At 33.8% G+C, this 12427-nt stretch overlaps 2 protein-coding genes across 6 annotated transcripts in view; one reads left to right on the top strand and one right to left on the bottom strand.

Moving 5' to 3' along the window:
- The window catches only part of ATL1 (atlastin GTPase 1), an 88523-nt gene extending 85988 nt beyond the window's left edge, over nt 1-2535 (top strand). For all 5 annotated transcript variants that reach the window (XM_067736304.1, XM_067736311.1, XM_067736297.1 and 2 more), the window contains one exon: nt 1676-2535. In XM_067736304.1, the coding sequence (XP_067592405.1) occupies nt 1676-1786 (111 nt within the window). In that variant the 3' untranslated portion in view covers nt 1787-2535. The remainder of the gene's footprint in view (nt 1-1675) is intronic.
- A 592-nt stretch (nt 2536-3127) lies between these two features.
- The window catches only part of SAV1 (salvador family WW domain containing protein 1), a 28965-nt gene continuing 19665 nt past the window's right edge, over nt 3128-12427 (bottom strand). The window contains exons 4-5 of the mRNA XM_067736375.1: nt 10278-10421; nt 3128-4579 (exon numbers count right to left, since the gene is read on the bottom strand). Of these exons, the coding sequence (XP_067592476.1) occupies nt 4378-4579; nt 10278-10421 (346 nt within the window). The 3' untranslated portion in view covers nt 3128-4377. The remainder of the gene's footprint in view (nt 4580-10277; nt 10422-12427) is intronic.

The following is a 12427-nucleotide window of genomic DNA, read 5'->3' as shown; positions in this document are numbered from 1 at the left end:
TATGATTTTATCTGCATATGAAACATAAGAATTGATTATCATGAATATTTTATGTTTTGTTTCCTGAATGTTTACAAAATTTCAAAATTCTTAAGCTCCAACATTGGGCATTTTGCTCTACTGCAGAGTGAAACAAGTACAGTTATGAATCTTCAGGAAACTTAACTACTGGAGAGTAAACGGAGCTACAATCTTTAGAAGTTGTTTTTAACTTTGGCTTCTGAGTTACCTATACCACTTTAAGGTTTCAGACCAGTATGCAGTGTAACTTTCCTGTAAATTAGTGTTCACTTCTCCCACTGCACATGTACAAAACTCCATATCTGAAGAAAAATCTAAGCTTCTAAGAAGGAATCACTTGTTACATAAGAAAAATTATCTCTGTGGAATCATTTAGGTCATTATCTTCAGGAAGCAAAACTGATCTTCAACAACTACAGAGATAGCACATAATTCCTCAGTTTCTGCTGTTATATATAACTAGATTATGTCCTCCAATCAAATACCAAGGATACATGTAATATTTACAAGTCACAAGGAATTATTTCTTGTAAGATTCAGTAAAATAAATTCACTAAAAAGGTAAAAACAAATTTCAACTTTGTAAATCAAGTCTTAAGAAAAATATCTAAGCTTTTAAGAGAACATGGATTAAACTGAATGTGTTAGAATCATAATACAGTAGAACTAAGGTTGCACCAATATGCATTCATAGAATTGATGATAGTACAATTCAGACTTAAGAAAATCAAAAGAAAGTAGCCGTGCAGACTCAAAAACATAAAAATGAATGGAATTTCCTGGGGATTGATTACTATTTAAGGATATCAGGCTTTTATCCAACTTCTAAAAATATTCAGACTTTTTACAGACTTCAGAATTACATCAGATAAACTGGCCTTAACTGAGTGCTCATTATGTGAAAGTTAGAGGAGGTAATGAATCTTAGACACTAGCTGAGGGGAAAGAAAAGAACATAAAAATATTTATGGACACATAAAGCAATAAATTCCTGTGATTCAAACACTCTTAAACAGACAATGACAGAGGTAGTTTTAATGAAGACTCTGACGTAATGTTTCTGAATAACGTTTTGTAAGATATGAACTTACATATGGAATGGAAACAATGGCAAGAGAGCATGTTTGAGAGAGCCCAGTGTGGCAGGGGAGAGGGTAACACACCTGCTTATCTGCATGACCATAGCAGGAAATCATGGAGAATAAAAGTGGTCCCTTTTTGAAAAACCTATCAGGAAGCTCCAATAGCAAGTGGTCTACCTATGTATAATAAAGTAGCTATTGGCAGTCAGAAGTTATGAGCTCCTATAATTCCTCTAAAACTAATAATATTCACAGTATGAGTTTTCAACACACCCCTGGGGCACAGTGGTTAGGAAGCTCTGCTCCAAAAGGTGTGAAAGGTAAAAGAAAATGCAGTCTGAGGATAGAACATTTACCATGAAGATCGACCCACACATTGGACAGCTGAAAATACTTTTGTGTTCTAAGATAATAGCTATTAATGTATATCTCATACAGATTAATGATATAAGGATTCCAAATTTAGCATGCTAAATTTGATATCATACCATAAACTAATTACACTAAGAAGGAAAAAAGTTATATCTGTGTATTTATACAATGTTTTATAATCTTGATTCTTTTATTTCTAGGCTTTATACAAGCTTTATAGTGCAGCAGCAACCCACAGACATCTGTATCATCAAGCTTTTCCTGCACCAAAGTCAGAATCTACTGAACAATCAGAAAAGAAGAAAATTTAATCCAAAATTTCAAAAATACAGGTGTGCATGACCAAATTGTCAGTTAAATATTGTTTTCCATCTCCATGCAAACATTCAAAGTGCTTCCATCAGAACAGGGTAAAATACCAAGCACCTCTGAAGATTGCAAAATGGTTTAGTTCCTTTATTTCAGTGTTTAATAAGCAGATGTATGTATGCATGGTTTTATTTTGTTAACATGTACAGTTTCCTGATTTTGTCTTCAAATATGCTGTTATAATTTAAAGAATTTGTCTATTTATGATAACAGTACATGTGTTCTGCTTGAATTTACTAAATTCTACTACCGGGTTATAGTTAAACCATGTAGTAATATTACTCCACATTTGGATATGCTCATTTAATTTCTACAGAAGAATTTTTAAATTATTTCACATAGCCATTTGTTAAAACATAGCATCATAACTCAATAGGCTTGATTCAATCTATACCATCTTACATATACCATTAGTTCTTATTATAAAAGACATATAAGAGAGCTTTTCAGTTGCTTTATCAAAAACTATATATTGCTTTTCTATCATGATTTAATATAGAATATAAACCTCTTGATCAAAAATGCACAAAAAATCACTTTGTATATGTATTTGAGTTTCACTGCATTGTATATTTTTTCATTTGGTACACAAAGAAATGTATTCATCATAGGTTTATTCTTTTAACATGTGAACTATTATTAAAGTTTACTCTGGTTCCCAATATTAAAAACAACTGAATTTGGAAATGTTTGGGAGGTGATGATATAGAATGATGAAGATTCCTATCTCTTTTTTTAAATTCAAAATGCATTTTCTTTCATGTTGACACCATTACAAATTTAGGTTTCCATTTTAAGGAATGTACACTAAGCCCTTTTAGGTATCTTCCAATTCTTTTAAACCAGTGATTCTATATTGTTTTTATAATTACTAAAATCTGTAGTGGAATTTCATTGAGCTTACTTTCTAGAGGAAAAAAAAGTGTGGTAATGAAAAAAAAAGTAATGCCTCTTATCTGGGAGCTCTAAAACAGAGTAATTTCTAACTTTCTTAGAAATGGCTAAGCCTTAATTAAATAAAATGGTAATATTTAGTAAGGAGTAAAAAATGATTAAAACAGAAGAGTGTGTGAGAGTTCATAAGATATTTAAGCTCACATCTTAGGAAAGTCTGATCACATGCCCTGCAAAATAACTTTTCCCACTGATAACATTCCAACTAGTCTATTTTCATTTTGGAATACCCCTTTCATTATACTGCTTCCTTTGCCTATGGGCCTCTGAATGGAAAAATCGAATACATATAAGTGCTATGCATAAAACATGGACTCAAACGCAACACATTTAGTTTCCACAAAAATATATTTAATAAGCTTGTTATATAAAATCAAACATTTAACATTTTCAACATTTTATCAATAATTCAGATTCATTGATATCTAACTGGGAGTGCTTTATATTTTGGAAGATTACCTAAACTAAAAATTTATTTACATATTTACAACACATGTAAATATAACTGAAGAGCTATTTCAACAAGTTTTGAAATTCACAGAATTCTAGAGATTTATAGGCTAGACGTGCCATAAATTTGCCTGCAATCAAACGTACTGTGCTAATTATGAACAATGTCTTAGTAACTATTAAACCAAAGGAAAAAAAAACTGGGAGAGAAATACTGGGTTTTAAAGTTCTGTGACAAACTCTTAGAAGATAAAAGATATGTAGAATCAATTTAATGACCAAGATTTCTTAATGAATCCCTGATTGTCATTTTTGGCAGTTCAACCCAGTCTGTTGGGATGGCAATGTGCTATGCTGTTGAAAAGCCTCCACTGTCTCATCAGCACCATGTTACTAAATGCCATAAAAGCCCTGGTCCAAAGTAAGGAAGTACTGTAATGTTAGCAACTCTTGAGTGCTGTGCACACTTTTCCCACACAGGCCTTATACCTAAATTTATTCCTGAAACATTATAGACCCTTCACCCTTTCATACCAAAAAATACTTTCTCAACATGTTTTAAAAGGGTTCTTTACATTCGGGGGAGGGGGAGGGAAGGTGACTCCATACGTTACATATAAAAATTTATCACAATAAAGGTCCCAAATCCCATTTTATGTTTTGCACTATACAATGGTAATATTTAAACCATCCAATTCCAGACAATATTCCACACTAAAGCAGTAAACATTTTTTTAAATACTGCATAGGTTATCTCTCTCGTTCTCTGTTTTTTGAAGAAAGGTACTGCTACTGTGAGAGTTTACCAACTGATCATTTCCTATTTAATATCTGGTTAAATGACATTTCTTGTTGCATTTGTCTCCATCGAGAATATTCAAAGCAGTTTCCAAATATACAGCATTTAGAAGTGTCTGCCATGTTGGCTCTTAAAATGATAAACTCATTTTTTTTCTCAATAAAAGAATATTTTTAATAACAAAATACATGTAAAATTAGAATTTTATAATTTCAAAAAAAGTAAGCTGCCTTTATTAACCAAAGTACTTGTTTGCAGTTTTTTTTTAATCTGTGAAAATATTTTAAAGCCCTTATAATAAAACTTAAATTTTATTTTTAAAAAATTAACTTAAAAATTCTTGCCATGTTGCTGGGCATACCACTGCTGTCTCTGCTTGCGATTTTCCAACTCCGTGAGAAGAGCCTGTCTGTAGGCTTCATACATTTTAACAATCTGTTCCAGTTCTTTCATGAAAAGCAACTTTAGCATTCCCTGGTATGTATCCAAGTCAGCCAGCTGGAAGAGTTCCCACTTCAGAATGTGGTCATATCTGTTTTAAAACACAATCAGACATATGTTCACAACATATTCATAAATATGTATTTATAACAATAAACTGTTCTATTTTTATAAATTTCAATTTTATTATAACTAAACGATAAATTTCAATTTAAAATAACTGAGTTTTTAACTGCTAGTTAAATACACTATTTTTTAGGGAGAGGAGAAAACTACTAATATTACTTCATTTCAATCTAAGTTTAAAAATACCCATTTCCATTCATCTTATGTATCAGTTATTCTAATATTAATACTAGATAATAATGAAGATTTCAAACCACTGTGGTTCTATAATTTCTGAAGAACATATTCCATGCTACTCATAAGTTCATCCAAAGTTAATTGTCAGGAAGGTAAGAATACTTTAGACCACATTGTTCCTGCAATGAATAATATAGAAAAATAGGCAAGATCATCTGTGTCATTAGTGTTGATAAAGCTTTTTGAGGCATACTGTTTACTACAGCAAACAAGGAACTAAACAGGTAGAGGAAAAGGAACCATCATTTGTGGGCTGAATAATCCTGAGGTTGAGTATACAATATTACAAACAAACAACAAAAAATACAGAAAAACTCAAGCAGAAAGGAAAGAATAAGCTGTTTTCAAAATGACAGAATAAACAGACTGTAGAAGACTGCACCATGTGGGGCCGGACTCACATAAGTTTTTATTTATATACAGTTCAGAAGGTGTTTAGTCCTTCTTCAATGCTAAGTAGATCACATACTGAGATGAAGTATACAACAAACTACTAAAGCAGTAATTTACACTTTGAATTGAAAGAGACCTGAAGACAGCGCTCTACTCCAATCTTCTCATTTTATAGATGAAACCTAAAGAGGCTATATACATATCTCTTGCAAAATTGTTTAGTGATTAAAAGATCAGAAAGGCAGAGAACTATATGGACTAAGGCACATCACAGTAATAGTTTTGAATGATAATACCTACTAAGACTAGAGAAAAAACTTGAACAAGTTTTTATAGAGCAAGGCATATACCTATATTAAAGTTATACTTCTCAAATCATATTGCACAACAGACATAATAGGAAGAACTTTAGTTGTAAATTCTAATAAATTTATTCTTAATAATCATTTATAACATTTCCTACCCATTTCCTACCCATTTCCTTTGTTTGGTAATTCATTTACCATCTTATTCCAAGGGGATCACGTAATATTTTTTAAAAAAGGGAAACAGTAAACAAATACAGAGCAGCCAGTATGAGCTACAGACTGTGCTTGGTATGTTGACATACATTTCTGAACAACCTGGTTATGTGTTCCAGGAATACCAAAAGCACAGCACAGTACACAAAAATCACAAGGTAAACGTATTTTGTTGGATCCCAAATTTACTAATTTACTTACTAAGCACTGCAAATTTACTAAAAGATATACTTGGCAGAAAGCTTTATATTCTCTTTAGTGGGAAACTCCAACTATTTGCCAACATATATTGGAGAAATACTACAAGAAATACTCAATGAGCCTCCATGAAGAAACAACTGCAAGGTATTTCCTAGAACCTCTGCCATTCATGTACCTTAAGATTTTATTTGTTTGAAACAAATTCATAACTCCTAACAAAAAACCTTAATCTTCCCAAGTCTGAATTCCATTGCTAAGGGGCATTTCAGCAATGTCTACTGATTCAAGATACATAAATTTATGCCAGGTGAACTGTAAGAACGTTAAAGCTCATTTATCATCTGGGACATTCTAGCAAGGAAAAGAAGGGAGAAGAATATGGTAATATTGATAAATATCAAACTTGTTTGTAACACATGAATATCATTCTGTATAAGCATTCAAGTTTTTTTAAAAAAGGAAAAAGAAAAAAGCTTCAGACAATTTTGACTTCCCAATCACAGCATTTAGCATCAAGAATAGAATTGTGTATAGAAGCAAGAAAATCAGAATATTTAGTGAAAATACTTTGGGAAGAAGAAAAAGTACTCTAAGGAAAACCACAGATGAGAAAAGTATGCAATGTGTCAATTTCCATTCCAAATCCTTGCCCCTGCTGTTTCTATATAGTGACTTCCCTTCTGCTTATGCCTGCCATTTACTTTTCTTAAGAAAAGTATGTAATTCCCATTCTTTTCTTAAGGAGCCAAATAATCTGCTTCAGTTTAACTTCTTAGCCACTACACTCTAAATATACAGGTAAATCATTCAGAAAATAGGCTGTTTACTCCAGTATCCTTTTCTCATAGCATCTCTCTTGCTATATTTTTCCTACAGCAGTATTCTATTCAAACAGTACTTATAAATAACCCATATAAGCAAACAACAATTGCTGTAATGCTACCAAAAAACCTTGTTCACACTCCAGTGGATGCTGCCTTCAGGAGCCAAAAGTACTGCTATTCCAGCCCCGGGTATTGTAATGTAGCCCAAGTTCCCTGTGCCTGTCTTATGTAACAGTATGCCCATTCTTCCTTTCCTCCTACACCCAGAAGTGAGTCAGCAGTGATACTGCAGGATCACAGACACAGGGATAAAATAGAGTCTGTGCCACAATGCTGTTGGGGACTGGTGTTGGGGAATGGGGCGGGCATGAGGAATAATGGAAAGTAAACATGTTCCTGATGGTCTTTTTCCCGTTAAAGATTAAATCTTTTAATTTTATCCTATAGTTCAGCTTGCTTACAGGTGCATGATACGTTACAGACTTTTGAGAGAAAACTTAGAAACATACCTTTACTAAAATTAACAAATAATTTAGAACATCTGTTCTAAGTCAGTTCTGGAAGTATATGCAAAAATTATTTTGGTAAGTTACTGCTAGAGATAGAAATAAAGCATTTTAGAAAGCTAGATAATGTCAATTGTTTGTTAAACAAAAGGAAGAAAGAAGCTAATTTTTTGGATAAGTAATTGATTCTCCATTATCTAATTCATGGATAACAACTCACCTTCTGTTGATAGAACAGTATTAACCATTTCCAATCCTCTTTAGAGACAAAAATTTAGTATCAACTAAAAGGTAGACCTAGACCTCTTGTTTTAAGCAGTAAAGAAGTACTTGCTCTCTTTTCTCACTGGCCCATTCTGGGAAGAGTTCTGATCTATTTGAAAAAAACTTAAGTTGCTAGTTTCCTAAAGTTCTATAGTTAGTCACAGAGCCGGAGTTGAAAGGGACTGTAATCTTTAGGAGTCTGTTTCTTTTCATCAGAAGCAAAGAATTCCATTTAAGTACCATCTTTTTCCCCCAAGAAGGAAAGCTTTTTATGTTATTTCTAACAACAGCTATAGAGTAGAAATAACATAAAGAAGAAAGAATAACCCTACTCAATCTTATCAACTCCCAGAAATAACAAAGGTTAACAGTTAGGCACATATTCTTCCAGACTTAAGGAAATATAAATACATGCACATATTACATATGACTTAGGATCAGCATATGAACAAAGGCCACAGAGAGCAGTAGATCAAGTGGTATCAAGAGTGAAAGAAGAGAGGGAAAAAGGGAAGAAAAGTCCATCTGCTATCATTCCTCATCCTATTCCTACAGTATATGGATATTATCAGATAAAGAGGTTTCTGTAGGTTAGTTAAAACACCAAGCCATGCTTAATTTTATGGATGAATGTCTACGTAATTTCAAATAAACTAAAATCAAACTTCTGACAAGCACTGTTTATACTCTGTATAATAATATCTATAATTAAAACCTTTTTAAAAATTACACTGACAAGGCTTAAATTTGACTTAGGAAAAAAAAAAACTGATGATTTTAGACTACAACCCTCATAATATCATCTTGTCTCTCTGCATCAGGCCACACAGATCAATAGCCATGAATTTATAGACTGAAAAGATCAGAGGGAATGTAAGGGAATGTTATGTTGGCCAAGAATTAACAAATAGTTCATAGTAAATGACCAGTGACTTTATAAGATTTAATTATTTTATTCGAAATTCATTGTACAATCATCTTAAACTTTCTAAAAACTCTTCTTTGGGCTATCTTGTGCTGATAGTTTTGGTTTTTGAAATACAAATGGAATATTAAGAGTAAGGCTGCAAAATGTCACCTTATATAATTGTTAACAGTACTGTACATGCAATTATTATGTGTAAAATACGTAGCAAAGTACCAGGAATTTAAATAGATACTCAGTAAGTGATAATTATTATTAAATAAGAAGTAGTAATGACAAAAGTTAAGAGTATGAACTTTGAAGTTAGAAAGGTTTGAAATCTACCACTTAATATTTGTGTGATCTTAGCAGAGTTTTTTTCAGCTGTAAAATAGGTTTTGGGAAGATTATATGAGATAACATATGTAAAAACTTAGCACAGTATGGTACAAGAAGCACTGGATTATCAATAACTATTTACTTTCAGACATCCCCTTTTCTGAAATCATAGCACTTTGTATATACCACTGTCACTGATCCTTACCACACTGGATTATTGATCTGAGTACCTACTTCTGTTTTCCCAGAAGAGAGACGCTCTTTGAGGCAAATATTTCATTTATTCATGACTATATTCCAAGAACAGTGCCTACTATGGCACCCAACAAATATCCTCAATGAGCCTAGCAAACTCATAGCCATCTTTAAAAACTAGTGCATGGAGTTTCCTTTTGGTGCAGCTTTCCTTGCTCACTCATAATAGTAAGAAACCATTGTTAAGGGCTTACTCAAGTCAGCCACTGTGCCATTTGATTTAAAATGCATGATCAGGGACTTCCCTGGTGGTCCAGTGGCTGGGACTCCATGCTCCCAATGCAGGGGGCCCGGGTTCAATCCCTGGTCAGGGAACTAGATCCCGCATGCATGCTGCAACTAGAGTCTGCATGCCACAACTAAGACCCAGTGCAGCTAAAAATAAATAAATATTTAAGAAAAAAAAGCATGATCACTTTTAAGCCTCACCACACCAAGTAAAGTAGACAAGATTATTATCCCCTGTATTTCAGTAGAGGAAAAACACTTAGAACTAAGTTCAATAACTTGCCCAAGGTCATTCAGTAAGTAGGTGATGGAGACAGAAATCACGCTTTCCTTCCAGACAGTTTCCTTCCTGAGTGATCTTAACCACTATTCTATACCTTTACCCACAATAATAACAGTAACCATTTACTAAGCTCTCTCAATGTGCAAGACACTGTGATACATATTTTAGATGCATTATTTTATTGAATACTCAATAACCTTAAGAGAAGGTACTATTACTATCTCCAATTTACAGAAAACAAAACTTAGTTAAGCACCCTTCCCAGGGTAACAAAGCTATCAGTGAACACAGATCACCTCCTCCCAGAACTTGAGCCACCACACATACTATTTCCTCAACACCTTGTGTCCCGCTTTGATTCACCTATGTACCTAGGACTTACCTGGTTCCTTCCTTTTATCACAGGTATTGCATCACTTATTTACAAGTTATTCTACCCCTATGAGAATGTAAGCTTTTTATTGCATCCCTGTAATAGCCTAGGTCTGCACACAATAGAAAGTGAAGATTCAATAAATATTTGTAAAACTTCTATTTCTAATCAATGACTTTTCAACTTTATAAGCTGTGATATCCCTTCTTTAAATAACAATGGGCTTTTAAATAATATTTTTTAAAAAATGGTGCTGTGTGCTTTAAGCAGCCCAGAGACTCCATTCAGGCTTCTACTCACCACTCAACAAAAATTTGTGCTGTAAATTCACTTACTTCACAGGGGCTCGAGCATAAACCTGAAGCCAATCAGGAATTTCTGCAGTATGATAAGGATTTGCAGGTACCAGAAGGGACTGATTTCTTTCAGTTTGCTGTGGCTGGTATGTGACAGGAGGAGGTTGATCATACCGAGGTACACTAAGAAGAAACAATCAATGTTCATTAGGATAAAGGCCCTAAATAAAACATGAAATACAAGAATAATATTTAAGTGTTTTTTCAATGTGCCTCTTGCCCAAACTTCTACCACCTAAAAAACATAAGGATCTGGCTTTTTTTTAAACCATACTATAGGGGAAGTAAAATGCACCTTCTCTTGGAAACTTGTATGTCACTAGTGATGGATATAAAACTAAGCTAAATCTTTACATATTTTTAAGAGATTTCATCTGGCTGATATTTATTCTTTTCAAGGGCAACTTTAAAGAAGTTTATTAAAAAAGTCAGAGCTAAGTTATAATCTTTATAGAGGCTTAAAACTAGAATCAAATTTTAGTAATAACTAGTAATTAGCTATAAATTTATACTGGAAAAGTTGATAATTTTTCTCAAAATAAGAATGGATATTTTCTTTCTCCTTTAGGCTGAAAAGGGGGTTTGGAACAGGTACTACAGTAGGAGTGAGTACTGTGCTTGAAATATCCACATAACTATACTATTTCCTTTCTACTTTTACCACCTTAAGAGAGCATATGGGAGTTAGGGTTGATTAGAACCTGTTTTTAGAACCTGTTTTAAGTCAGAGACTTAAAAAAAAAAAAAAAAGACCATGCTTTTAATTAGTTCTAACAGCCTATAAGTTGGGGGAGGGGGGAAGGAAAGAACAGCAAGGTGGGGTAAGGGCTCTTAATGGGAAGATGCTAAGGAAAGCACTGACCCACTTGAAGGTTAAAGACTGAATTCCAGGAGACCATAATGGCCTATTCCAGACTTGGAGATAAAACTGGAAGAGCCTGCCTCCAAACATAAAGGTTTATGTGTGTATCAGGAAAGATCATTCCAATACTAAACCAGGACTCAAGTAACTGTTGGATTAGACTGTAGTTAACAATTTAAAGATCAATGTGCAAATGGCACTGAATTTTATCTTCAACTCTTCTTTCATAAGTAGGTGCAAAGTGAAATATTCCTTGATAGCACAACTGGGAGGTGGGAAAGAACTGAGGCTTCGAAGTCAGATACACCCTGGGAGGTGTGCGGGTTAACCTCAGTTTGGCCAATTACAAGTTGCACGAATGTAAGCGAAACTGCTTCACTTCTCTAAACCTTAGCCTTTTATTTGTAAAACCAGAATAAATTCATACCAAAAATGACTCTTCTAAGGATTAAATGACCTAATATATGTCAAGAGTTCTGTATAAGGATTAGCATAATACAGACAACCAAATAGATGCTAATACTACCTATCTGAGCTTAAGGAAGGTGTTTATTCTCTCCTGCTTCAAGTCTACAGAGTTGCTAAGAGAAGCAAATTAACTAATTGTGAAAATGCTTTGTAAACTATAAAATTCTATAATAATATTCAATATAAAATTAATGATGATAAACAGAAAACTAGGCTCAATATACTCTCAAATCTGGTTATATGGACCAGAAAGCCTCTGAGATCCAGTGACAGCAAACTGTAACCACGTTTTGTTGGGGGTTTTTAGGGTTTTGTGGGGTTTTTTGCATTTCTATCATTTATTCATTCAACAAAACATCTACCTGTGTGTGTGTCTCTGTGTTTGGTGCCGGGGACACAGCAGGAATACGTGGAACTCATCCCTGCCCTTGGGTAAGGGTTGTGATCAGGTGGGAGGGAGGCTACAAATTACCCCTATGTCACAGGCCGGCAAATTGAAGCCAGGGAGAGCAGCAGCTTGCCTGAGATGGTAAGGAGAGCAGGCAAAGGGGCCAGAGCCCAACACAGGCAAAGAGGCTGACTTGGTTCTTTTGAAGGGATGACAACCTCACGTGCTCAATAAACACTGAGTGCCACTAAATGGAATCACTGGAAAAAAACTGTTTTTCAAACTTGAATTAAAAATCCAAATATGTAAAATGATTAAAACAGCACAATAATGACAAAGCTTAGTTTTCTGGGTGATAATATTAAAATGTAGGGACTTCACTGGTGTTGCAGTGGTTAAGTCCGCCTGCCA

Source organism: Pseudorca crassidens, chromosome 1 (genome assembly GCF_039906515.1).
Source record: "Pseudorca crassidens isolate mPseCra1 chromosome 1, mPseCra1.hap1, whole genome shotgun sequence".
Taxonomy (NCBI): Eukaryota; Metazoa; Chordata; class Mammalia; order Artiodactyla; family Delphinidae; genus Pseudorca; species Pseudorca crassidens.
Note: the sequence above shows the minus strand (reverse complement) of the source record. Positions and strands in the feature narration are given on the sequence as shown.